Here is a 25,911-nt window from a genome sequence, read left to right as displayed (position 1 = left end):
GGGATCAGCCCCACACAGCCCCTCGCCGGGTGCCTTGTACATGACAACCACTTACAGAACAGGAGAGTCCTTCCACTCAAGGTTATAATATTCACCTGTGCACGAGTGACTCAGCAGTTCAACAGGTGTTTTGTGCCAGACCCTGTGATCAAAGAATGAATAAGAAAGGGACCTTCCCTCTGGAACCTACTATAAAAGGATCCTTAAACCATGGCTCTCAGCCAGCTCCCACTTTCCAAATCAGCCTCCACTCCCTAGACCCTCCTCCAGGAGTTCCCCTCTTCCTGTCCCTATGGGAGAGTTGTCTCCCCAGTGGCCTAGGATCCATTTGAATGCGTCTCTCCCACTCCTACCTGTCTAGAATTACAGCTTTGATAGTAAGTGCTTGGGAGAAGGCAATGGCACCCCACTCCAGTACTCTTTCCTGGAAAATCCCATGGATGGAGGAGCCTGGAAGGCTGCAGTTGGACACGACTCAGTGACTTCACTTTCACTTTTCACTTTCATGCATTGGAGAAGGAAATGGCAACCCACTCCAGTGTTCTTGCCTGGAGAAGCCCAGGGACGGGGGAACCTGGTGGCTGCCATCTATGGGGTCGCACAGAGTCAGACACGACTGAAGCGACTTAGCAGCAGCAGCAGTAAGTGCTTGGTGTTCAAAGTCAAGTCCACCTGTATTAAAATCTCAGTCCTGCTACTCACCATATGACCTTAGGTAAGTGGTTCACAACTGGAGGTGATTTTGCCCCACAGGGGACACTGGCACTGTCTGAAGATATTTTTGATTGTCATAACTGGGGGTAGAGGTAGACAGAGGGTCAGGGAGGCAGCAAAATATCCCACAGTGCCCAGACCCTTCCCCACCCAACAAAGAACTGTCTGGCCCAAAAATGTCAGTAGTGCAAACTTTGAGAATCCCTGCCTTAAAGGACTAATTTAATCTCCCTGGGCTTCAGTTTCCAGGGAGATTAAATAAATAAATAGGGCTATTAAATAGGGCTAATAACAGTACTTACCATGTAGAGCTACTGTATAGATTCAACACAGTAATGCAGATACCTAGTGCCTAATAATAGTAGGTACTCCACAATGCTCCCCACATGAATCGTTATTAGTATGCCCCTCAAAGCCCTCCTCATTTCACCCTTCTGCTGAGCCCACTGTTTAACTTGCTGCCTCTGACTCCTTCCTTGCAGGTCTCAAGGCCTCCCTTCTCTCCCTTGAGCCCAGCCTTATCAAGCAGCCAGATTCCCTCCCGCAGATCTCCATCCCTGAGCCAGGTGGCTGCCTCCATCTCTCTCTTCTCCAGTCCTGCCTTTGCTCCCACACTTTCCCACCTCACCTCTAGTGTCTCCCTGCTCAGCTGAGCTGTGTACCCTCCTCAGCTCTTTCCCACTTCAGCACCTCTGTACAGAATTCCTCCCAGCACCAGTCCACCCCAACTCCTCCCACACGTCCCATCAAAGTGGCATAAGATAGTGAAGGAATCCTGGTCCAGGCCACCTCTTCCATGCTCTGGGCTCGGCCTATTAATGTCTCGTTTGGGGAAAGTCAGCCTCAGTAGTAAAACAGGGAAATGATTCCCAGCACATAAGGTGGTTTTGTGGACCAGATTGAGCATGTTTGTGAAAACATACTAAAGAGTGTCAAAGTGTCAGTTACCCAGTTTGTTGAGCAGTATCCTATGTGCGTGCATGTGCGCATGCTAAGTTCCTTCAATTGTGTCCGACTCTTTGTGACCCTCCGGACTGTAGCCCAAAAGGCTTCTCTGTCCATAGGATTCTCCAGGCAAGAATACTGGAGTGGGGTTGCCATGCCCTCCTCTAGGGGATCTTCACCAGGGGTTGAACCTGTATCTCTTGTGACTCCTGCATTGGCAGGCAGGTTCTTTAACACTGGGCTACTGGGGAAGCCCCAGCAAACTATAGTTTTGTCTTTTATTTATGGACCATCTCCCTCCACTTGGATGTCAGCTCCATGAGGGTTGGGATTTTGATCTGTTTTATTCACTGCTGTCTCCCTAGTGTCTAGAGCAGTGCCTGGCACACAGTGGGTATTCAATAAATCTTCATTGGATGAGTGAATTCACTGTGTGCATAAGGCACTTCTGTAAAGCCTGAAACCTACCTCCTCCAAGAAGCCTCCCTTTAAATGCATGTTACTTAATCATGGCAGCATCCCCATGTTATAGACAAGGAAACAGGCTGAAAGAAAAAATAGAACATGCCCAAAGTCAGTCAACTGAGAAGTGGCAGGGCCAGATGCATTTGTTCATTTAAGGAACACTGAGCACCTCCTGAATGCAGGCACTGGGCCAAGTGTTAGGGACACAGATGTCCAGGATGCTATGGGAAAGAGGAGGGTCCCCTCCCCAAGGTCATTGGTCTTCAAGACAAGTGTCTCTTCCACTGCCCAACAATTGTATTCTGATAGTTGGACCCTTGCACTCAACAACTATATTCTAATATCACTTACTAATGTTCCAGCTTCCAGGCTTCTGGAACCCATTTGGAATTCATTATCCAGTTCAGGGTTCTATGCTGCTCTTTAACCCCTTGTGCTTGGTATCGCCTCTTCCTGTTTTCCCTACCGGTGGACAACTCCCTAGAGAGCAAACAGTAGCTCAACCCTCATTTCTTTGATAGCCACTCTGCCCCGTTATAGATGAGGAAGCTGAGGCCCAGAGAATTCAGTAGCAGACCTGTCATCACCTGGCCAAATGAGAGATAGGATTGGAAACTGGTCTCCACCCAGACACAACTCTTGCCAACCCTCACCCCCAGCAGGCTCTGCTCCTCTGGACTTGGCCTTCCCTGCTTTCTGCTTTTGCTGGGACTGACCATCTACACCCTGGCAGGGGGAGAGCAGATGATATTTGGGATTCAGAGTTAGGCCTGAATATTTAGGGTAAAGACCCACTTTGAAGTTCAGGTTTAGGACTGAGACCATTGTGGTAGTGGTGGTGGTGAACCCTTTGGAAAGAGAGAAACTTAGGGTGAGAATCCCCTCTCCTTTATCCTGCCTCTTTTCTCAAAGATGGGGAGGTCTGAGAGAGGAAGGCTTAAGTGTGATTTTGCCTCCCCAGCCAGGAGGGGAAGTCAGGCCAGGCCAGGCCAGGCGGGGACTGGGTGGGGCAGAGGCCAGGGAGCCCAGAGGAGGGGGGCTGAGGCAGTGGGAACAGCCACTGTCCCTCACGTTTCACGGGCTCATTCACCCCACCTCTGGTTCTGACTTGGGGAACACAAGAGGGAGAAACAGGGAAAGACTCTCTGTTTTGTCTGGGAAGCTGAAGGTGGGTGCCCCACCCTGAGGGAGGGGGCTGCAGGGAGGGGAACCATATCCCAGGTCCCCCAACTCTGAGTATCCTGGATGCTCACCACCCTGCCCAGTCAACCCCTGGAGATGGAAACCTGCCATCCCTCAGGGAGTGTTTCTCTCCCTGAACACTCAGAGTCCCTGCCTTAATCCTGCCCCAGCTCCAGAACAGAAGACCTGTCCAGCCCTGTTTCTCTGTGTATCCTGATTTCCTGGAGCTGTAGGAGTTAGCAACATAATTTAATTTCCCCAGTTCCTCATCAGAGAATAAGCCATGGGAGGCCCAGGGTCAGGGCAGGAAAGCACATGGGTTCTGGAGCCTCAGCCTCTGCCACCTCTTAGAGGTGATGAGATGAGATGGTTGGTGGGGCCGGGGCCTGGATGGGAGTGGGGAGTACGAGGCTGATTAAAAGGGTCTCCTGCGAGTCCTGAGGATGGAAGCTCCGGAGCCTGGGGTGGGGAAGCTCAGGGACGTGGATGATCCTGTTTTGTGAGAGGGCCTGGCCCCTCCCCGGAGCCAGTGGCAAAGCAGACCTGGCCAGAGAGGAATGTGGAGATAAGTGCGGTGCTGGCCCAGCAGTCAGCAAGGCTGTGGGTGCCTTTGCTGTCTCCACCCCCATCACCCCCCTTTTCTGGCTGAAACCAGGATAGAGACCCAACATTGGCTGTCCAGCCCCCAGCCCTGCTCCCCCTTTCAGGCCCCTTTGGGAACCACAAAAATTTGGGACCTGGTATCCTGGCAATGTGATGAACGCATGCACAGCTCTGGTATCTGTTTTAAATTATCCATTAAAATAAGTACAGTCCTGGAAAAAAAAATAAGTACAGTTCTGGGGTTGGTGGGGTGGGCTGGGCTGGGCTGAGGACTAGAAAGGGACCAAAGCTGGGAGGAACCTCAGGCAGGCTCTTTTTCCGACTGCTGGGGTCCAAAGGAAGGGGATGGAGTGGGCAGTACTTGGGTCCTATTCTTGACCTTCTCTGGGGCCTGGGGGTTGTTCTTTGGGTCTAAGATCCAATGGTTGATTTCAAAGGGAGAGTAAACTGGGGCAGAAAATAGGAAAAGAATGACCCCAAACTCTGGTCCCCACCCTGAATTTGAGGGTGTAAAAGGAATTCAGGATCCAGAACTTTGTGGCAGCTCTCCCTCCAACCACCCCAGGGAACCCAGGCATATTTCCCCACCCCACCCTGGCATACTGAGATGTGGCTTTGAATGGACTGCCCACTCATGGAGGTGGGGGGGGAGTAGGGGTGACTCACTATTACTATGGGGAGGAAAAGGGGGGCCAGTGGTGGAAGAGTGAGTCACCCTCATGGGCACCAGCCTCAACCTCCCCCCACTTTCCTGGATCTGCCTGCCTGGCATCCTCCCTTGCTTTGTGCCTACTGCCCCTCTTCCCTCTGCCCTTTGCCCACCCAGCCTCACCCCTTGGCTCTGCCCTTTCCCCCCTCTAAGGCCAGAGGCAGTGGGGGCAAGCTTTCAGCTTGGATCGCTGAGCAGGTAGAGACCTAGAGACGAGCTTCAGGGAAGCCCCAGGCACGTGGGGGTGCCTGAGGGAGGTTGGGGCCCTACCCCGGGTAGTCGTCTCCCCTGCTCACCCCTCCCTCTCCCACCCCTGTGGGTAAGCGACGGCCCCTTTAAGAGAGTGGCCCCTCCTCCCATTCCCTAGACCTATTAGAGCCTTTGCCCGGGAGCCGGTGACTCAGAGTGTTCGCGGGAGCTCCGCATCCACACCGGCCAACCCAGATCCCAAGATCTGACAGCGCCCGGCCCAGATCCACAAGCCTGCCAGGAGCCAGCCGAGAGCCAGCCGGCCGGCGCGCTCCTACCCCAGCAGTTTCTGTCCTTCGGCCTGAGCCCCGCGTCCTTCCCGGGACCTCTGCCCCTCGGGCAGTGCTGCCACCCTGCCGGCCATGGAGACCCCGTCCCAGCGGCGCGCCACCCGCAGCGGGGCGCAGGCCAGCTCCACCCCGCTGTCACCCACCCGCATCACCCGGCTGCAGGAGAAGGAGGACCTACAGGAGCTCAATGACCGCTTGGCTGTCTACATCGACCGTGTGCGCTCGCTGGAAACGGAGAATGCAGGTCTGCGCCTTCGCATCACTGAGTCTGAGGAGGTGGTCAGCCGCGAGGTGTCTGGCATAAAGGCCGCCTACGAAGCCGAGCTGGGAGATGCCCGCAAGACCCTCGACTCGGTGGCCAAGGAGCGCGCCCGCCTGCAGCTGGAGCTGAGCAAAGTGCGAGAGGAGTTCAAGGAGCTCAAGGCACGGTGAGTGCCCCAGGTGGCGGCGTGGGGCCGGGAGGAGCAGCGAGGGCAGATGGATTGCCGCCTCTGCCTGGGCTCCAGGCCGTTGATAACTTTGCCATATAGTTTCCTCCCTCCCGGAACTGCCCCCAGGGAGTGCCTGGCAGTGCCAAGGGATATTGTCAAGACAGGACTGAGAAGGGAGAGGTCTCTGGGAGAGGGTGGGGTATATAAGGAGTGGCGGGGTTCATCAGGGCCAAGTAGGAGCTGGTGGCAGGCCCACATTCTGTCAGGGTGGGATTTGCCAGTCGTTTGGGGCCTGAGAGAGGGCCTTGAGCAAAGCCGAACTGGCCTTGCCAGGTCTAAGACATCTAGGTGCCCAAGACACTTAGGAGTGGGTGAGAGGGTCCTCTTGGAACTTTCTTGGCAGCCTTGGCACTGTGCCAACTTTGCCCAGCCTGGGTCTGAAGACATGACTCCCACTAAAACAGAGCTCCTAGGCTGGGAGATGTCCAGTGGTACCAGAGAGAGGTCACCAAAGCCGGGTGACTCCCTTTTCCCCTGCAGGGGCACAGCGATGGCCCCCACTGCACAACCCTTTCCCGGCTTCCTGTTGAGAGTTTTGAAGTGCTCCTTTACTCCCTGCATGTCTGGGACTTCCCCTGGCCCACCGATCAGCTCTAGGAGAGCCGCTCCCCCGCAGCTCCCACAGCCCTTGGCCTGCTTGGCCCAGGAATGCAAGGGAGGGAGGGAGACGGAGGGCAGAGGCTCCCAGCTCAGGAAGTTGTGTTATGTATGCCCAGGTCTGTACCTCCCCTTCACCACCTCCCTACCCTCACCCTTTGCCTAGAGTCTTCGGAGGAGGATCTGGACTCTGTCCCTCCCTGCCTCCCTTCTTGGAGTGAGCCACTTTCATTTTCCCGGCCAAGCCTGGCAGCCTTTTCTCTGGCCGGCCCTCTCAGCCACTGGGAATTTTTTTTTGTTATTGTTCTTTGCTTTATTAAACTCCTGGAATACTGTGACATTTTTGAAATCTAGCCGTTGGAAGACTCAGGCCCCTCCTACCTTACCCATCCCTGCCCCACCCTACCGCACCCTACTTGTCTCCTCCCTCTTTTCTAAAAAGGCCTTTGGAGCTGGGAAGTTTAGGCCCTCTTCAGCTCTCCCCAAGGATTTGTTTTCTGAGAAGACCTCAGCCAGAGAGCACTAAGGTGCTTGGAGACCCCTGGCTGAGGCTGTAATGGTTGGTCTTCTCTTCTTCCCCTTTGCGTCTTCTTCTCCAGGATCTTGCTCTTCTCAGAAGCACTGTGAATTTGCTACTCTTTATACCCCTTCGCTAGCCCCCAGCCCCTGGCATGGTGGGTGTGGCAGATATATCATCCCCTAGTGAAGAGTAGATGGAAATGGTGTGGGCAGGCAGGTGACTCTCCTCTCCTCTGCACCCCCAAGCCCAGGCTTGCCGGGTGTCAGTTCCCCGATCAGACCAGGGATCCAAAGCCAGGAATCCTAACCATTAGGCCACCAGGGAACTCAGAGTGACTATTTCTGTTGAAAAGGATCATTCCTGTCATTGTCCACTAGTGATATGAATAACTTAGTTAACAGGGAAGACAAGAGGCAAGCTAGGGGAGTTCCAGAGAATTAGTCCTCTAAACTAGCTTACCCAGCTACCAAACTACTACCTTGCGGGTCCCTGCCAAGGGCATTCTTAGCAGGTCTTTTTCTGGGGAAGGTGTTGATCAGGGAACAGAACGAGTGGAGTCTATGGTCTCTTGCTAACCCAGCCACGCCAGTCTGTCTCTGCCTCCTGGTGCAGCTGTCCCGGTCTGGGACACCAGGCGGGTGTGCACGCACGTGGGACAGGGCCGGGGGTGGTGTGTGTACTTGTTATATTTAGCTGCCTGCCTCTCCTCTCCCCCACTGATCCTGGCTGGGGGTGCTGGGCTTCCGGAAGAGGAGGGGTGGTTTTGCACACCTGGATCCTAGGCTGATAGGAGGCTGGGTGGAGACAAAGAGGGCTCAGATTGGGGTTTCTGTCCCCTTCTATGTCCCCAGTGGGAGGATCAAGAATTTGTTGCTCCCTTTTGTGTCTGCTTTGCTCAGGGTGAGGTGAAGAACAGCATGAAGAATTTGGGAGAGGAAGAAAGGCATTGTTCTAACTCCTCCCACTAAAGCCTAGAGAGAAGGTGTTGTCTGGTTTAATGTTTAATTAGAGCTCAGAGTTCAGGGCCAGGCTTTGGGTTGGGATGCAGAGCTGTCTGTAAGGTCTTGTGGCGATTCCTGGCCCAGCCTGGGTACCTTGACTACACCCAGGGCTTTGGGGCCCCCTCTCATCAGGCTGGGTTACAGACTCCAAGCAGAAACACTGCTCCTGCCCACAAACACAGACTCACATCCTTTATTCTGGAGCCCAGGGGTTTTGAACACCTACTCGCGGGAAGAAAGAGGAGGTTAAAGGCATCAGAGAAGGCTGGCCTGGGGTCGAAGCTTGGAGCTAGGCCCCATCCCAGGCAGGACAGCTGGGCGGATGACTCAGATACTGCCCCCCTCCCTCCCACCCCAGTGGCTTTGCAAGAGACAGGGTGGAGGCAGCAGATGTCTTAAAGGGAGGGGTGGGGGCCTGAATGTCTGCATCCCTGCCCGCTGCTCCCCACTGCATCCTGGGATCCTTTTCTGCCTCCTTCCTTAGGTGGTGGTCTGGAACCAGGGCTCCTGACAGACCGTGTACACAAGTAGTTCTAGAGCAGAGTCCAGAGTTATAGGCTTGGGCTGCGGGTTGGTGCCAGGGTCTGTGTCTTCCCAAACGGAACTGGTAGAGGAAGGCTGAGTCAGAAGTGGGGAGATCCCAGACCCACAAAGCAGAAGCATCCCTTTCCCCCGAACAAGGCCTTGGGTGCCCGACAACTTCCTGAATTGCCCGCCTTACATGACAGCCTCAGTCAGGACACGCAGGGACCTGCAGGCCCAGGTTCTTCCAAGCTCTCATCAGGATAAGAACAGGGAAAACCAGAGAGGTGCGAAGGCTTGTCCCGTGTCACACAGCCAATGAGTGACAGGCCTGGACTTAAGCACACGTCTTTTGACTCTCATTTGAGTCCTCCTACCATTAAACCTTGGGCTTCCCAGGTGGCGCTAGTGGTAAAGGATTTGCCTGCCAATGTGGGAGACATAAGAGATGCCAGTTCGATTCCTGGGTCGGGAAGATCCCCTGGAGGAGGGCATGGCAACCCACTCCAGTGTTCTTGCCTGGAGAATCCCCATGGACAGAGGAGCCTGGGGGCTACAGTCCTTAAGGCCGCCCAGAGTTGGACACGACAGAAGTGACTTAGCACACACACACGCCATTAAACCTCACTTCTCTAGCTTCAGGAACAGGTTGGAGGATGTGGAAGGAGGGTTGGGGTGACTGAAGTGCACCCCTGCACTCTGCAGATTCTGCTCTGAGGCCAGTGTTGCCTTAATGCTCTGCTGTTCTGCAGGGCCTGTCATCACTTGATCAATAGCCTTTGCCACAGCCCATACCTGGAAAGACCCAGGACCCTTCCAGGCCATGAATCATGAGCTGTGAGAGGCTGGTAACTCCTGTCTTGAGACCAACTTGGGACTTGTCATAGGAATTGCCTGCCTGGATGTGTAAGAAAGTGTGCCCTATGGGGATAAGGATAGCGGGGATGGAGGCCTTTGAGGATGCTGAGCGTGCTCCTGTTGTCATTTCTCCACGCTACCCCTCACCCTGAAGTCCACATTCTTATTCAAATGGAAAGAAGAAAGTACAATTAACCCCAGGGGCTGAGCTGGAAGTACTTGAGAAGCCCAAGAGAATCAAGAAAGACTGTAATTCCTGCTAGGGTCCCGATGTCGGCCCTCCCACGGTTGATGCCCCATCCCTGGCACATCCCCGGGCCTCCAGGGATCTGAGGCTTACTCTTGCACGGAATGTGCCCATTGTCTGCACTCCCAGGCCCACCCCCAGTGATTCAGTAGCTCAGTGTCAGGGCTGAAGGCAGGGACAGCTGGGGGAACAACTGGGAGGAGATGGCTTTACCTACCCATTGTGCCCCCTGCTCCCCTGTGCCCTCCTTCCCCCACCCCCAGTCTCCCTCCTCCCCAGCCCCTGACGTCCTTTAGCAGCTTCAGCAGCCAGGACCAGGTCTGGCCCAGAGGTCCAGGGCAGTTCATTTCATTCTTACCTCCCTGGCCCCTCGAACCCCTACTCCTGAACTGAAGATGACACAGGCTAAGCTCTAATATTCTTGGAGATGGCGGGGAAAGAGGTTCTATGGGGGAGGCTGCAGGGTCTCCTGTCACTTAACAAAAGGCAGGGTAATCTACCGACAAACTGACAGGTAGCATGAGGCAGTGAAAATACCCCTGGCCCTCGGTGTCCTTAGTTCCAGGCTTAGCCCTGCCTCTAAACTGCTCTGTGACCTTGAAGAAATCACCCTCCACCTCTGGATTTCCCTAGCTGTAAAAGGGGTTAGGGTGGAAGGTCTCCAGAGATGCCTCCAGTTTCAAAGTAGTACCATGACCCACAAAGTGAGAAAACAGTTCTCTAAAATACCAAGTTATGCATATAAAAATCAGACATAATTAATGTGAAAATAGTTAATAGCCAATGCTATTCTCAATAGAAATATTTCCCACAAGCTGTGGAATTAAAAGTACTAACACCCTCCTCTCTTTTTCCAAGAAAGTTTGTGAGAAACAGGTAATTATTATGACATTACACTCTTGGCTTAGGCTTTGTTTTTATTACTAGTAGGAAAGGATACTATATTTTGAGCATACCTCCCTTGAGGCTGTACCATGCAGGAGAGTCCCGTGGACCTGTGCTGGAGAAGAAGCGGAGGCTCTGGGGCAGGCAGGCCCGTTACCTTAGTGCTGGCCAGGATTAGACAGCATGGGCTGGAATCAGAGGGAGGTGCAGGGTGACCTTGAACTGCCCACCTTCTACTCTTCCTGCTCGCATTCTGGCTCCCCCAGCCTGAGGCTGGGCTGTGAGGAGGTCTTGTCCCTTAACACTCAAGGAAGGGGATAGTTTGGGAAGGAGGTGGGGCAGAGTAGGGGGCCACGCTCCCCTGTCCTTTTGTGAGGAAGCCTGAATCCTGCCTGTCGAAACCAGGAATAATTCTGGCCGAAATCCCAGGCCCAGCAGAGGAGCTGAGTCACGGTAGAGGGCAGAGTAGAGAGTGGACGGGAGACCCTGAATTGTCCAGGCAGAGAAAGAAAGACTGAGGGACGGCCTTTTTTGAAAATTACTTTTCTGAGTGGCAGGAAGAAGGAGGAGGACCTAAATCAGATGGGGGACAGATGGAGGGGAACAGTACCTGAATCCCTTTCGGGACTGGCTCAGGGAAGTAAGAGACCCTTGATTCCCAGGAGCGCAGTCCCTGGCAGTTCAGAGGGGCATGTTTGGGATTGCCAGGGCACCCCCGCTTCCTCCTCCCGAAGCTCTGATGACGCTGCCACCCTCTGCCGGCTGGGAGACAGTGTTGCATCTTCCCAGGCTGGAGCTGGAATGCAGCGGGACCAGAACTCCTAGGTCCTCCCCAACTTCCTTTCTCCATCTTGGGGTGCGGCTCCCACCTTCTCCCTGCTGTTGTCAGGGTTAATAACTGTGAGCCACCAGATGGAATGTTAATACATCCTAAGAAGGGACAACTGAATCGCTTTCTTGTAGGGATCCCCTAAATGTCCCGCCTGTCGGCCAGTGGCCTCCCTCCCTCCCACACCCAGGACCTCCTACTTCTTCCTAGGCCATCCTTCTCCCCTCCATGCCCTGACTTCTTTTGGTCTGTTCCAGGCCTTGGCCTGCATTTTTATGACAACACAGGAATGATTTCTGGAGAGACAGGCCAGGAAGAAGGAAAGTGGAGTTTGGCAGGAGGGAGTGGTAGACAGGAAGCCCGCCGCCTGTTGTCCAGGACCCCAGCGCACCGGCCTCGGACTGCAGGCCTCTCCCGCTGCTTCACAATGCCACGTTGATACACCCAGCAGCTGTGACTCAGGCCTGGCCCTGCGCCAGGCCCAGCGCCTCTGCTGGAGTTGCGTCTGAACATGTCAACAGGCCTCCTGTCCCCCTTCTCAGCGCCAGCCAGTTCCCCCATCCCAACCCTCCCTTTGCTTGGAATTAAGACCTGGCTTTGTCTGGGGTGAGGACAGCTGGGAGCCTAGCAGCTCTGGAAGGGGATCTGAGGGCCCTCGGACCCCGAGCATATGTGGTGGGTGTCACGCCCATGGGAGGCGTGCGGAAGCAGAGCCGTGCCTGCTGTGGGTGCATGTGCCAGGGTGGGAGGGGTGGGGGTGGGGGTCCATATTGGGATCCTCCCGTGTACTTTCCAGGTGTAAGACATTCAGACCTTCCACAGGGTGGCATCTGGGGAGGTTCAAGGGGCTTCTCAGTCCCTAGAACACCTGCCCCTCTCGGTTGCTCTCCTTAAGGTCTCCTTTCCAGAGAGGGCTGGGGCCTTGAAAGCCAGAGTGCGGAACCAAATGTCCCCACGCTTCCACATCCTGCCCATACCTGAGAGTGATGGCAGACCCACAGACCAGCCTAGAAACCCAGCAGTGGTTCCTTCTGGGACAGGGAACTGTGGAACCTCAGGCTCCACACACAGCTGCGGTGCAGCTGGTGTTTGAGGGCTCTTTCGCTAGGTATCTGTGTCATCACTTGGGTACTAGGGTGACTCCTGGCCATTGAGCAGAAGCCCAAGTGTCTCCCGGGCTGTCGTCCTGGGTGTTTCTGCCTACTTTCTGCACACCCTGCACGCGTCGTGCCATTTTCTGAGCCTGTCTCCATCTGCTCTGAGTGTCCTCAGGTGACCGGGTGGGCAGGGTTTTAGGGTCTGAGCCTACTCTTCTGCAGGCCTCGGTTTCCCCACCTGTAAAAGGGCAGGAATTGTTCCAGAAGGAGGTTCCCCTTAGACACCTTGAGCATATGAATCTTCTGGCCTCGGGGCATTTGGGGACATACAGAAAAAGACCCGAGACACACTTATAACTGGAAAGAGAATAAACCAGCAGGTAAAACAACAGCTGAGAGGACTTGGAAAAGGAGAGAGAGGTGTGGCTGGGTCTGGAGGCGCAGGGCTGAGGCACGTGTGGGTTTGGATAGGTGGAGGGAGGGAAGAATACATTGCAGTGGGAGGAGTTGCTGGACCAAAAGGAAGGGTGGTTGGAACGCGGGGGCCCAGCGTGGGGTGGCCACAGGAGAGACCCCATCACCTGGCAGGGAGTCAGCCTGGGAAGAGGTCTAGACGTCTGGGAGGAGAGGGGAGGGCTGGGACTCACTGCTGCACACCCAGCCCTGCTTTGCCCTGCCCAGCCACAGGGGGCTCCCTTTTTAGTGAGGCAGGAAATGCCGGAGACTCGGGATCTCGGGATCTCGATGCTCCTGCCTCCCCTCCCCCCTCTTCTCCGCCCGTCGATGGGGAACTCCGAGGGCTGGTGAGCCTGGGGCGTGGTCAGCGAGGGGACTGGGGCGGGTCTGAGGGAGCCCGGCCGGGCTGGCCCGGCTCTTACGCTGCCCCTGTGGCCATCTGCCCCGCCCACTGATTATTTTTAGCCCCAGCCGGCTGTCTCTGCTGGCCTCGTGTTCCTCAGCCTAGCGGAGGAAATGGGGGCCTTTCCCTCGGGGCCTAGCAAGTTGCTCCCAGCAACCCGGCCCAAACAGGTCTGTGGCCGCCCTGGCTTCCATATCTGGCATCCGAGCTGGGTTGAGGAGGCTGACTCAGCCGGCAGGTCAGCGCCTGGCGCGGTGCCCACGCAGCCCCTTTGCTGCGCCAGGCGCCTTGCTTCCCCCCCCCCCCACCCCCGCCCCCGCCCAAGAAGCCCCTAAAGTCCTGCCTGCAGTGGCCCTGAAGCCCGGCTCCCCTGTCCCTCCAGCCTCTGCCTAATAGTGCCCCAGCCTGGGAGCTCCCAGCTCTCGTGTGTGTCGGCCTTATCCTTTTCCTCTCTGCTCTCCTGCCCTGCCCCACCCGACTTTTCCCGCCTTCAGCGATCAGATTTGCCAGCCATGGGAAGAGTTTAGAAACAGGATGCCCAGCCCTTCTTGCATCAGGAGCCCACTGGGATGAACCCACTCCAGTGCTGGAGGAGCCTGGCGGATGGGAGGGAGAGAGTGGGCTCCCCGTGGCGTGGCCCGGGGGCCCGGGCAGGACGTGGGTACAGCCAGGGTCTCCCGTGTGAGCACTAGAGGATTTCCTGACACCTGCCCGGGTATTGTCTGCTGGAGGATGAGTCACCTGTGGAGCCCCTGGGTCCCACCCTTCCCAGCTCCCCTTGCCTGCCCTACCCTGTTCTTCCTGCCAGCCCACTGTGGGACAGCATGTGCCTAACTTTCCCATTGCTGGCCCCCAGTGGACTGGGGCACAGGCAGCACCGCTCCTTGAGCTGAACGCCTGGCCAGTGTCTGCTTGGGGTCCCTGTTAGGGCTGGGGACCCCGACTAAGGAAGCAATGTCAGTTGGAGCTAGTGGACAGGCAAGACTGAGGAGGAGGTTGGGGAGGCACTGGCTTCTGCACCCCACCCCCAGCTGTCTCTTGCGGGGTGCGTGTGGCTCCTGGCCACAGGGCTCCTGAGGTCTGAGTCATAAGCCCATGGGTGATAGCAGCTGCTTCCCCACAGAGGGGAGCTCCCAGAAAATGACTGAGAAAACCACAAAGGCTCTTCCTTGCTTCCCTCTCTGCTCAAGTGGCTTCCCTCATCTGCAGAGTGTGTCTCGGTCCTTTCATTGCAACTCTTTTAAGTGCTAATCAGAGTCTCCAGGAGGGGAAGGAAAATCACCCCCTTAATTTCTTTGGAGACCATTAGCAGGGCAGGGGGAGCCATCCGGCACCCATTCACACCTCTGCTCCCAGACTTGCTGCAGGATCCTGGAGGCACCCTGGGCAGAGTTCTCTGAGCCTGTTTCCTCCGACATCTAGGACTAGCACCTGTCTCAGTGGGGAAGCTGTGGCGATTCAGTTAATACAGTTTTTAGAGCAAAGAATCGGACACCACTTGGTGGCTGAACAACAACTGTAACGTGTACACAGTCAGCTCTATTTGCTGTCATTATATGATTACCAGTATTAGTCTATTAGTATTAATATGGGTATTACTACCACCCCACCTTTGGGAGCAGTTGTAACTGAAGCGGTTAGATTGAAGGACGAAATCCTGCAGTTATCAGGCTGTGAGCCCCCGAGGGCAGGGACCATGCAGCTACATTTTCCCGTGTCAGTGTCTGCCTGGCACTCTCACAGGAAAGGTATTTCCAAGGAGAACTTCTGAAGTTTCTCCTCTGGGTCTGAGGAGGCCATGGAGGCGGGCCTAGGGAAGAGACACCCTCGAGATGTCTTCTGAAAGCGTCATGGTGCTCTGTCCTGCTGCTCCCAGCTCAGGCTGGCTGGATCAGGAGCCCTGTCTCCTGCTGGCTCGGTTCTCTCTAGACCTGTGGCTGAGTAGGAGGAGGAGCAGGGGGAGGAGTCCCGATCAGCAGCCAGAATTGACTGTGACTCCGCCTGGGTCCCCGGAGCTGCATGCTGTGTTTGACACGGGGTCACTCACCTTCCTCCTCTGTGCCTCAGTTTTCTCATCTGTAAAAGGAGGGGGTTAAGTGGAACCTGTGCAAAGCTCCTCCCAGTTCTCTAAGTTCTGAGAGCCTCCCAGCCGTTAGCCTGCAGGGCCCGGAGGCCTGTTCTGGGAAGTCCCTGCCAGCCCTGGAGTCAGCCCAAGGAGCTCGGAATCTTTGTCTGCTGTGTCGCTTCACTTTACCAGCGGTTTTTCTTCTTCTTCTTTCCTCCCCCTGCAGCTGCCTCAGCTTCGGAAAAGTTCTGAAGTCATGGAAAGTTGGGGCTGTGCTCCCAGCCAGGGGCTGAGCCGGATGGCAGCCAAAACCTGAGCTGGGTTTTGACTTTATTTTTAGCTTTTCTGGCTAAGACGGAGGAGGGGAGAGCTCCTTCAGGTCTGGAAGGGCCTCTTTTCACAGGAGACAGACAGTCTTGCACTAAACAGCTTGTTCTGAAATGTGGCCAGAGGCCTGGACAGAGCAGGGCTGGGGGTGCTCTCCCGAGATCTTCACGTCTTCCCCTGCCTGTCTGGGTGGCACTCTGTACCCCTCGCAGTGGAGCCCAGTTGGAGGGGAGGTGACTCCTGATTGAAGACTTCTAAGCCAGTGGCAGAAGCACACTGCCCCAGTCTTGGGCCCTCCGTCCAGAGCTTCTCCTGCTGGGCCTTCTTCATCCTTCTTCACACTGAATTGCTGGGGCTCCTGGAGCTAAGGGCTTGGTGGCAGGAGAAAAATGTTGGCGGGGCCACTTCTCTGCTTTCTAGGATAGATTTCTTTCTCCCCTTGCCCTTGCTTTTCATTTTTTCCATCTGCCCAAGTGGGTTCATGCTTGAAGTCTGCTGAGTTGCAGATGGCAGCTAGGACTAGGCCCCTGGGCTCTTTCCTTCCACTCCCTGGGTCTAGTGCTTTCTCTCCCTACACATTGGTGAAGGGATCATTCCAACTGGGAAGTTCTTTCGTTCCCCAGAGGTCTTTAAGAAAATAGGATCCTTCTATTTCTCCAGGTCACTATCCAGCAGAAATAATCAGGGGCCTGGAAAGGGAAGGGAGGTGGCAGAGGCCACCCCCTGTTTGAACTGGTTCTAGTTAAAGCTTTACCCAGTTTGAGGAGTGTGGAGGTTCAACGCTGGAGCCCAGATGCACCTGGAGGCCTGGGGTCACATCTGGAACCAGATGCGGGGCTTGTGGTCGACAGGTTGGGCTCAGCATTCTCAGGCTCTGATGAGGCCCAGAGAGAGGGAAGGCTGGAACCCTTGTGCTCTGCCCCATCAGGGGACCCAGACTGGGTCTGAGAAAGGGAAAGGTCAGCACAATGCCTGCTCGTCTTCACTCCAGGTCTCCCTGAGCTTTAACCAAACTTTCCCTCCCAGCAGTCGCTGGTGTGTAAAGGGACTAGGGGAGGTGACTGACACTTTTAGCACTCAAACTGATAAGTGTCAGGGACACTCAGACCCCAGGGCTAGGAGCCTGGCTGTCTGGATCCCTGCAGAGGAGGAGGCTGGGCTGAATGGAAGGTGGGTGGAGTCAGGGGGAGAAGGTTAAGGCCCTATGTGAGAAGGGGCAGGAGACAAAGGTGGTTCTGTCTCTTTGGGAAGGAATGGGAGGGGAGAGAGGGAAAAGCATTCAGCTCATGGGACTGAGCTTTGCCCTTGGCCCCAGGCACGTTCCTGAGCACTGAGTCATGGGAAGGGTGGAGAAGCAGGAAAGGGGTTTTGGGGGCCTTGGAAGAAGTGGGAGTCCAGCCCCAGAGGCGGGCAGACGCAAACAAACCAGAGCCAAGGATGCCCTCTCCTGGCAGTTTGGGGGATAGCAGAACCAGGTCCTGCCGCTGACCTCCCAGGACCTGACTTCTCACTCTCCCTGGGAGACCTGACTCTGTCTAGGAATGCAGACTCCTCCTCTTAAAGCCGCTCTTCTCTGGCTTCTTCAGCAATTCCAAGAAGGAGGGAGACCTGATGGCCGCCCAGGCCCGGCTCAAGGACCTGGAGGCTCTGCTCAACTCCAAGGAGGCCGCGCTGAGCACTGCTCTCAGCGAGAAGCGCACGCTGGAGGGCGAGCTGCATGACCTGCGGGGCCAAGCGGCCAAGGTGAGGCCCACCTGAGACCCACCCAAACGTGGGCACCCTGCTTCCCGCCCAGACGCACACTCACTGCTCCCTCCAGGCATTCTCAGGAGGCGCCTGACCCACAGCATCAGAGCCATTCCTGTGTCCTAGCATTGCTGCATCCATCCAGACCATAGTGCTTCCTCCTTTGCTCCCCATGGTGTCTAGCACCATGAATTTAAAAGAATCCACAAACCGTTTCCATCTAACTTTGAAATGAATTGTGCCTGGCCCTGGATCCCTCCCGTTTGGCCTTGCTATAGACAGCCCTGACCTCTCTGGCAGATCAGAGAAGAGTGTAGACTGTCCACAGAGCCCTAGTTGGGAGCTGATGGTTGATCATATATGGACATATGTTTTTAATGTATACGATGGTCTTTACTTTCAAACACTTTACTTTACTTTCAAACATTTTGCTATCGATTCCAGCTTCTAGTCTCATGTTAAAAGCTAGGGAACAGAATCAAAGAAGCAGGCTTGTTCCCAATTCACTGCCACATCTGCTCAGAGTAAGGTCAGGACTAGAGTCAGCCACCAAGCCTCTGTCCAGGGCTCTCTTCCCTGCTAGGCCTTGCCACCATAGTACACTGTGGAGAGACCAGGAGAAACCAGCAGTTTGGCCAGAAAATCAAGGCTGGGCCATTCTGCTTCCAGGCCCTGCTCTCAGCCCTTCCCAGCTGCACCGCCCAGCTTGTGCTTTCTAAGATGAAGATCTAAGAAAGGTGCACCCCTACTCAAGCTTCAGAGGATCTTTTCGTGGCAGTAAGGGTGCGATCTATGGATCCACGGCCCAGCCCCTGCCTTCCAGTCCAGACACCTCTGCCGTTACTCTCCCCCCAGGGCCCCATCCTTCGGCTTCAGCAGTACTGAGCCTTCCGAAGTGCACGTGTGTGCTTTTGTACCTCTGCGCCCTTGCACTTGCTCCTGTCTGCCCACTTGCCTGTCCTTCAGATCTCAGACTCTGGAGGCCTTCCTACAAGCCCCCCGCTACCACCCCAGGCACACTTTGGTCCCTTCCTTCGTGTTCCTTCTGTACTCTGGGCATATTTCCGAGGCTGTAGCAAAATACAGCTATAGAGAGAGGAAGCACTCTCTATATTTTCATTAGCACAGCAACTATCCAAGGTCATTACTGTGAAGTAGATGCGTCATCACCTCTGTGGGCATCCAAGGCTCTTGCTCCCTTAGGCCTGTTTCTCCACATATAAAGGGAGGTGCTGGACATGACCCCCTTCTCAGCTTCCTTCCAGCTCTGGTGTCCTATGACCCCTCTCCCTGACCTCTGTCCTCTTCCTCTCAGCTCGAGGCAGCCCTGGGTGAGGCCAAGAAGCAACTTCAGGATGAAATGCTGCGACGAGTGGATGCTGAGAACCGGCTGCAAACCCTGAAGGAGGAGCTGGACTTCCAGAAGAACATCTACAGCGAGGTGGGAACTGTGCCTTGCAGACTGGAGGACTGGGGCTGGGTGGTGAAAGATGTCAGAGCTGGGCTGGGGTATCAGCTGTGTGCAGAGCTCCCCTGCCAGGCTGGCTTGTACTAGTGATGGGGAGTTGGGATGAGGGCTGGGGGGAGTGGTGGCCAGCCCCCAGGTTAAAGCAGAGCTCACAGTGACTTTGTTCAGTGTTAGGATTGGGCTGGGAGCTCAGCCACTTGGGCCTTATCCTCAAAGGACTAGTTCTGATTTTGGTCTCTGGGTCCACCCCTTGCAGGAGCTCCGTGAGACCAAACGCCGCCACGAGACGCGCCTGGTGGAGATTGACAATGGGAAGCAGCGAGAGTTTGAGAGCCGGCTGGCGGATGCCCTGCAGGAGCTGCGGGCCCAGCATGAGGACCAGGTGGAGCAGTACAAGAAGGAACTGGAGAAGACCTATTCGGCCAAGGTGCTCATTCTCCCGGGGTTCCCGTGCTGCCTCTGTCCCTAGCAGTCCTCCCTGCTGCCCTCCCTGAGATGTCGTGTGGGAGATCAGGTGGACGGGGGCCCAGATTGCTCCGGACCTCGGGCTGCAGCAGCGATGTCCTTCTCGGGTCCCTGCCTCCTTCCTGGTCGGTCCCCGCAGCCCTAACCCTGTGTCCTCCCTCCCAGCTGGATAATGCCAGACAGTCAGCGGAGAGGAATAGCAACCTGGTGGGGGCCGCCCACGAGGAGCTGCAGCAGTCCCGCATCCGCATCGACAGCCTCTCGGCCCAGCTCAGCCAGCTCCAGAAGCAGGTGCTGGCCCGCCTCCCCCTGCCCCCCCAACCCCTCCCCTCCCCACAGGGCGGGGGCAGAATATGCCCCCAGGAGCATGGACTGAGTAAGAAGCCTGGGGTTTGGAGTCACGTGACCTCTTTGCTGGTCCAGGACTACCTCTTATCTCTTGATATCTGCCTGCTTGACCTTCACTTCTCAGAGCCTAGGTTTTCCCATTTGAATATGGAGATCATTCCTCTCCTCCCTAACTCTTAGATCTGCCACAAGACTCAGTGTGAGGTGTTAAAAGTGGGGAAAAAAAGAGTGAAAGTGTTAGTCGCTCAGTCATGTTTGACTCTGTGTGACCGCACAGATTGTAGCCTGCCAGGCTCCTCTGTCCATGGGCTTTCCCAGGCAAGAATACTGGAGAATGGGTAGCCATTCCCTTCTCCAGGGGATCTTCCAGACCCAGGGACTGATCCGGGGTCTCCTGCATTGCAGGCAAAGTGAGGCGTTAACAGCATCAATATTGTAGCTGGCTGTGCTATTTGTGGCAGAGGAAATAGGTTCTAGCCTCAAGTTAAGAGATTTCAGTTGGATGTTGAGAAGGACTCCCCAGTCGCCAGCCAGCCACAGCTACATTAGAGCCCATGAAAGGCTCTGATGGGAACCTGAAGACAGGGGTTGGGGGGTGGGAGGGTGTGTGCCCCGGGGGGGTGCCCCTACCCCTATCCCTTACCTCTCCATACTCGGGGACCTCGAGAGCTCACCAGACCCGCACTCCCCCTCAACCAGCTGGCAGCTAAGGAAGCGAAGCTGCGGGACCTGGAGGACTCGCTGGCCCGTGAGCGCGACACCAGCCGGCGGCTGCTGGCAGACAAGGAGCGGGAGATGGCGGAAATGCGGGCAAGGATGCAACAGCAGCTGGACGAGTACCAGGAGCTGCTGGACATCAAGCTGGCCCTGGACATGGAGATCCACGCCTACCGCAAGCTCCTGGAGGGCGAGGAGGAGAGGTGGGCTCCGGGGATGGCAGGGGGAGGCCGCTTCCTCCTGCCTGCCCGCCACCCGCCTTGACGAGACCCCCTCACCCCTGCCTCCCCCTCCACAGGCTCCGCCTGTCCCCCAGCCCCACCTCGCAGCGCAGCCGAGGCCGGGCCTCCTCCCACTCGTCTCAGACCCAGAGTGGGAGCAGCGTCACCAAAAAGCGCAAGCTGGAGTCCACCGAGAGCCGGAGCAGCTTCTCCCAGCACGCTCGCACCAGCGGGCGCGTGGCCGTGGAGGAGGTGGACGAGGAAGGCAGGTTCGTGCGCCTGCGCAACAAGTCCAACGAGGTAGGCCTCCAGGTTGGCTTAGGGAGACCACCTGGACGGTGAAGGGATGGAGTTCGCGGGGAGGGTGGTTCCTCACATCAGACCCGGGCAAGTGTGGGTATCTCCTCCACACTCCGGTTCCAGTCCCAGGACTCATCAGTGCAGTGAGACCTTCTTGGACAATGTATTTAACCTCTCCTAGCATTGTCATCTGCAGAACAGGCATGAACAGTAGTTCTTAACTTTTGAGTTCTTGGCAAGATGAAAGGACTGAGTAGGTCTGGTACAGCCTAAGTGCCCATGGATGTAGCTGTTATTTATCCTTGAAGGGGGAGAGCTGTGAGGGGAGGAATAGAAGGTGATAAACCCTCTAAGAGCCTGAAGGAGCCTCTCTCACCTGCCCCTTCCCTCCCGGGCAGGACCAGTCCATGGGCAACTGGCAGATCAAGCGCCAGAATGGAGATGACCCCCTGCTGACCTACCGCTTCCCACCAAAGTTCACTCTGAAGGCCGGGCAGGTGGTGACGGTGAGTGGCTGGGTGTTTGGGATGGCCTCGGGTGGGGATGGGCTGGCCTGCGGCTGGGTGTGCTGGAGCGTGAGTGCCCTTCTCTAATGAATTCTCCATCCCCCAGATCTGGGCTGCAGGAGCTGGGGCCACCCACAGCCCCCCTACCGACCTGGTGTGGAAGGCGCAGAACACCTGGGGCTGCGGAAACAGCCTGCGCACAGCTCTCATCAACTCCACTGGGGAAGTGAGTGTGCTGCAGGCTGGCCTCTCACTGGACAAGGCTTCCCCCGCGGCCGGAGTCAGAGGCAGCTGCCCCCACGCCAATTCAGGGCTGCTTTCTCCCAGGGCCCAAACTCTCCACCCAGAGATAGCTCCCCTAGCAGCAGGAGGGGTGGGGGTTAGACTGTGAGCATGGTTAAGGGCAGATCATGCTCCTATCCAGAGACCTTGGCAGCATGCCCCTGGAGTAGAAACAAGTGTCTTACCTCCAGCACCCCGGAGGACAGAGCAAGTGGCAGCCTGGACAGGCGGCAGAGCGCGAGCAGGCTCCTGGAGGTCACTGGGGTGGGTATGCTGCACACCCCTTCTCCGACCCGCAGCCCCTAACCCTCGGCCTTGTCCTGTGTCCGCGGCAGGAGGTGGCCATGCGTAAGCTGGTGCGCTCAGTGACTGTGGTCGAGGACGACGACGATGAGGATGGAGACGATCTGCTCCATCACCACCACGTGAGTGGCAGCCGCCGCTGAGGCCCAGCCCACGCCAGGGCACCCAGCCCGGCCTGGGGACACCCTCTCCCTGGCCTCCCCCTGCCAAAAAATCTTTTCATTAAAGAACATTTTGGAACTTCACTCGCTGCCCTGGCTTTTCTTCTCTCTCTTCCCTATACCTTGAACAGGGAACCCAGGTGTCTGGGTGCCCTACTCTGGTAAGGAAGGGAGTGGGAACTTCTGATGCCACGGAGTCTTCCCATGGGAGCGGTGGACAAGAGTCCGGATTTATCCCCCGGGGCGGGGCAGGGAGGACAGACGTGGGGCGCGCAGCCCTGCCTCTCTCCGCCCACACTTCTCTTGCATGCCTCTCCTTTCTTGTCTCCTCCCCACCCTGGTCACGTGCATGGCCTCTCATTTTCCCCATTTTTCCCCCGGGAGAAGGGTCTCTCGCACCTACCCTCCTCCCAGTTAATTTTGCATGCCTGCTGCTCTACAAGCTTGCTCACTCTCTCTCCTTTCCCTCTGAAGCTTAGAGTAGCTAAGACAAGAGTCAAAGCCACGGCTCCCGTTCCCTGCCTGTCCCCAAGTCTTCCTGACCCTTCCTCCTGTCATGTCCTTCCCTTCCCCTCTTCCCAGCCCAGGCTCCCCACCCCAAGCCCTATACCACCCACCAGTTAGGTTACTTAAGCGCAGAAGCCCACCTTTCTGCCTGGACCCTGCCGGAGCGCGGAGCCTGGGTGTTGGGCCTGAGCGGTCAGTCCCAGACTCGCCGTCCGGCCTGAGCCTTGTCTCCCTCCTCAGGGCTCCCACGCAGGCAGCAGCTCGGGGGACCCCGCCGAGTACAACCTGCGCTCACGCACCGTGCTGTGCGGGACTTGCGGGCAGCCCGCAGACAAGGCGCCTGCCAGCAGCTCGGGAGCCCAGGTGGGCGGATCCATCTCCTCTGGCTCCTCCGCCTCCAGTGTTACAGTCACTCGCAGCTACCGAAGTGTGGGGGGCAGTGGGGGTGGCAGCTTCGGGGACAGCCTGGTCACCCGCTCCTACCTCCTGGGCAACTCCAGACCCCGAACCCAGGTGAGTCGGCCCTCTGTCTCCAACCCCCCGCGGGCAGAGGACCCTAGTCCTCCAGGGTTAGGGCCAGGCTGCCCTGTGGGAGGGAGAGCCTTCTCTTCCGCAGCCCGGGGGAGTGGGAGCCTCCTCCCCGCAGCCCAAGATCCTAGAGAGCGGCTGCTGCTCCTGCGTCCTGCCCCTCCTGTCTGAGCCCCAGATTGGAGGGCAGGGGCGGGGCTGAGTTAAGAGGGGAAGGGAGGGTTCGGCCGAGCACTGCCACTCACACCTCTTCCCTCTCTTCTCTCTTTTAGAGCCCCCAAAACTGCACCATCATGTAACTTGGGACCTGCCAGGCAGGGGTGGGGGCGGAGGCCCATGCTTCTTCCTCACCTCATGCCCACCCCTGCTCTGTGCCTCACGGGAAGGGGTTCGAAGCCAAAGAAAAATACCCCTTTATTTTTTCTTCTATGTTTTGTTTTTTGTTTTTCTAAGAGAAGTTATTTTCTACAGTGGTTTTATACCGAAGGAAAAACATAAGCCAAAAAAAACCGCGCGCATCTATCTCAATTCCGCCCCCCCCCCCTTTTCTCCCTGCTTCCGAGAAACTCCGTATCTGCCTTAAAACCAAAGAGGGAGCCGAGGAGAGGGGATGCTTTTACAAAGCCTCGTTTCTGCTTTTCTGCCCCGCCCGCCACCCCCATCCCGGGGACCCCGTGACATGGTGCCTGAGAGGCAGGTGTGGAGTCTGCTCCACCAGCCTCCAAGGGAGGAGGGCTGCGCCTCACCCCTGGGCCGGCCCCCATCGGTCCACTACCCCCGGCAGAGGCTCCTCCGCCTGCCCGCCCCGTTCCCCCCTTTCCCCAGCCCCGGGGTGACTCGATTCTCCCAGGTCCCAGCTGCGTTTGCTTCTTCTGTATGTTATTTAGACAAGAGATGGGAATGAGGCGGGAGGTAGAAGGAGGTAGAATAAAGGTTAGTCTGAGCCTGCCTTCACCTAGCGTTAGAGCCAGGGGTGGGCTCTGCCCAGTCACTGGAGGTCGATCAAGGTCATGTGGGTGTAGGGGAGGAGGGAGAGGGAGGCCTATAGGAAAGGGGAGAGCCTGCTGGGGCCCCACCGAAGGGGAGGAAGGGAGGAGGTGTGGAGGGCTTGCGGCAGCGGTTTCGGCAAACACTAAGGAGCCCCTTGCCTCCCGTTTCCCATCTGCACCACTTCTCTCCTCCCTGAATCAATACACTAGTTGTTTCTATCCCTGGCTGCCGTGGTGTCTTTGTTGGTGGGTGTCATTGTGTGTTCTCTGAGGGTCCCATACACATGTCACTCGGTCACCTGCATCCTCACGCTGCCCAGCCTCCCCCTTGCTCTAGGGAGACAAAGACCGCAGAGCTTCAGGTGCACAGCTGGGCACCCAGCAGTGGCTGCTGGGAAGACGCTCTGACAGGAGCATTGCCCACCCCGTGCAGGGCTGTCTCCGTGAGTCCCGCAGAGAGGCAGAGCCTGAGGGCAAGCATTTCCTTCCTGACTTTCTTCAACCAGCCAGCACTTAGCGAGAACCTTCTTTGTGCTAGACCCTGAGCTCAGCAGGAATACCAAGACACATGATGATACAGACCCAGTCTGAGGACGGGTGACGTCTCAGGACCCGGGGCAAGGACAGATGGGGAGGAGGGAGTTAGCAGGAAAGGGGCAGGACTGACTTTGCAAGCACGCAGTTAATGTCAATCTGCGCCAGACTGTGCTCACCTCGGAGACAGGGAAATGGACAAGACGGTGTACTCAGTGTTCTCAGGGATCTTACACTCCAGTGGACTGCTGGGGACAAAGGGATAGGTCAGGTGGAGTCGGAGCCTCAGGCGGAGGCCTCTAATGCAGGGGAATGAGGAAACCAGACTGAGGGAAAGGACCTCAAGCAGGGAAAATGAGCTACAGGGACCAACCCTTCTCTGGCCCTTTATAGGTTCCAAAGCATCTCTGCGCTATTTCATTTGACCCTCATGCTGTCTTGACAGGTGGTTATTGTCCCCTTTGTCCCTGGAAATGGAGGCTCAGAGTTAACAAGACCACACAGTTACTAGATGGCAGAGAGAACCCAGGGTCCTGGCTTGCAGACCCCTGCTTCTGTGACATTATGCTCCCCTTCTGGGGAAAAAAAAAAAAAAAAAACAACAGTGATGGTAAAATATAGTTTGCATTTCCTGGGGCAGATGAGTTGAGCCTGCAGTCAAAAGTTGTGAGAAAAAGAGCATGCCTGGGACTGGGAAAAGAATTGGAGAAAGCAAAATGAATGAGATAAAAACCTCTGAAGTCCTGCTGGAAAGTCCTGGTTCCCTAGGGGCTCAAGCCAGGTGCCTCTGGGAAAGGGATGCAGAGAGGATACGGCGTGGACTTGAGGAAGCTGTCCTTTTCTGGGGAGGGTGGTTCTGAAGAAGGAAATCTTTTCTCTCTCAGTCCCAGGCAAGGACTCAGGGGTCCCAGGGAATATGGCACTTGGGCGTCAATGGAGTTCCCGTCTTTTCTAAATGGGACCGTCCATGTGGACTTCCCAGACTTGACACCTGGGGGCGCCAGAGCCCCGCTCACGGCGTGGGTTCCCGGGCAGCTTCAACACTGCGGGGCTCCGCGCTGGAAGCACTGAGGGCCGGGCTAGCAGGCAGCGTCCCTGCTCTTGAGCGAGGCAGAGGGCAAGGCAGGTCCACGAAACCCGGGGCAAGCTGACCGCGCAGGCCAGTTGGTAGCTCCAACTCCGCCCAGCGGGTGCGTCACACACGTGGTTACCTCATGTGACTCTCAGCGGACCGCACGTGACTATTAACGATGTGGTCATTCTTCTTAACGTGTAACACATACTCTGTAGTAAAACGGAAAACACAAGTAATTACGAAAAGAAGAAAAAACGAAACCATTCCTTTTCCGTCACCCAGGGGGAACCCCCTGATGGATTTTGC

At 56.5% G+C, this 25,911-nt stretch overlaps 1 protein-coding gene across 1 annotated transcript; it reads left to right on the top strand.

Moving 5' to 3' along the window:
- Positions 1-4,686: 4,686 nt before the first annotated feature.
- On the top strand, positions 4,687-24,215 carry LMNA (lamin A/C). Its single transcript, XM_040230294.1, has 12 exons — positions 4,687-5,585; positions 17,042-17,198; positions 18,517-18,642; positions 18,926-19,096; positions 19,300-19,425; positions 20,182-20,402; positions 20,498-20,720; positions 21,119-21,226; positions 21,333-21,452; positions 21,844-21,933; positions 22,720-22,992; positions 23,280-24,215. The coding sequence occupies exons 1-12, from the start codon at positions 5,230-5,232 to the stop codon at positions 23,304-23,306; spliced, it is 1,998 nt and encodes a 665-aa protein (XP_040086228.1). The 5' UTR covers positions 4,687-5,229; the 3' UTR covers positions 23,307-24,215.
- The last annotated feature ends 1,696 nt before the right edge of the window (positions 24,216-25,911 follow it).

Source organism: Oryx dammah, unplaced genomic scaffold, assembly GCF_014754425.2.
Source record: "Oryx dammah isolate SB20612 unplaced genomic scaffold, SCBI_Odam_1.1 HiC_scaffold_28, whole genome shotgun sequence".
Lineage (NCBI taxonomy): Eukaryota > Metazoa > Chordata > Mammalia > Artiodactyla > Bovidae > Oryx > Oryx dammah.
Note: the sequence above shows the minus strand (reverse complement) of the source record. Positions and strands in the feature narration are given on the sequence as shown.

Bases quoted from the DNA above. Each gene is read 5' to 3' on its own strand.
- LMNA (XM_040230294.1), top strand. From the start codon at position 5,230: ATGGAGACCCCGTCCCAGCGGCGCGCCACCCGCAGCGGGGCGCAGGCC. The intron at 5,586-17,041 runs GTGAGTGCCCCA...TGGCTTCTTCAG, and splicing joins TTCAAGGAGCTCAAGGCACG to CAATTCCAAGAAGGAGGGAG. The intron at 20,403-20,497 runs GTGGGCTCCGGG...CCCCCTCCACAG, and splicing joins CTGGAGGGCGAGGAGGAGAG to GCTCCGCCTGTCCCCCAGCC.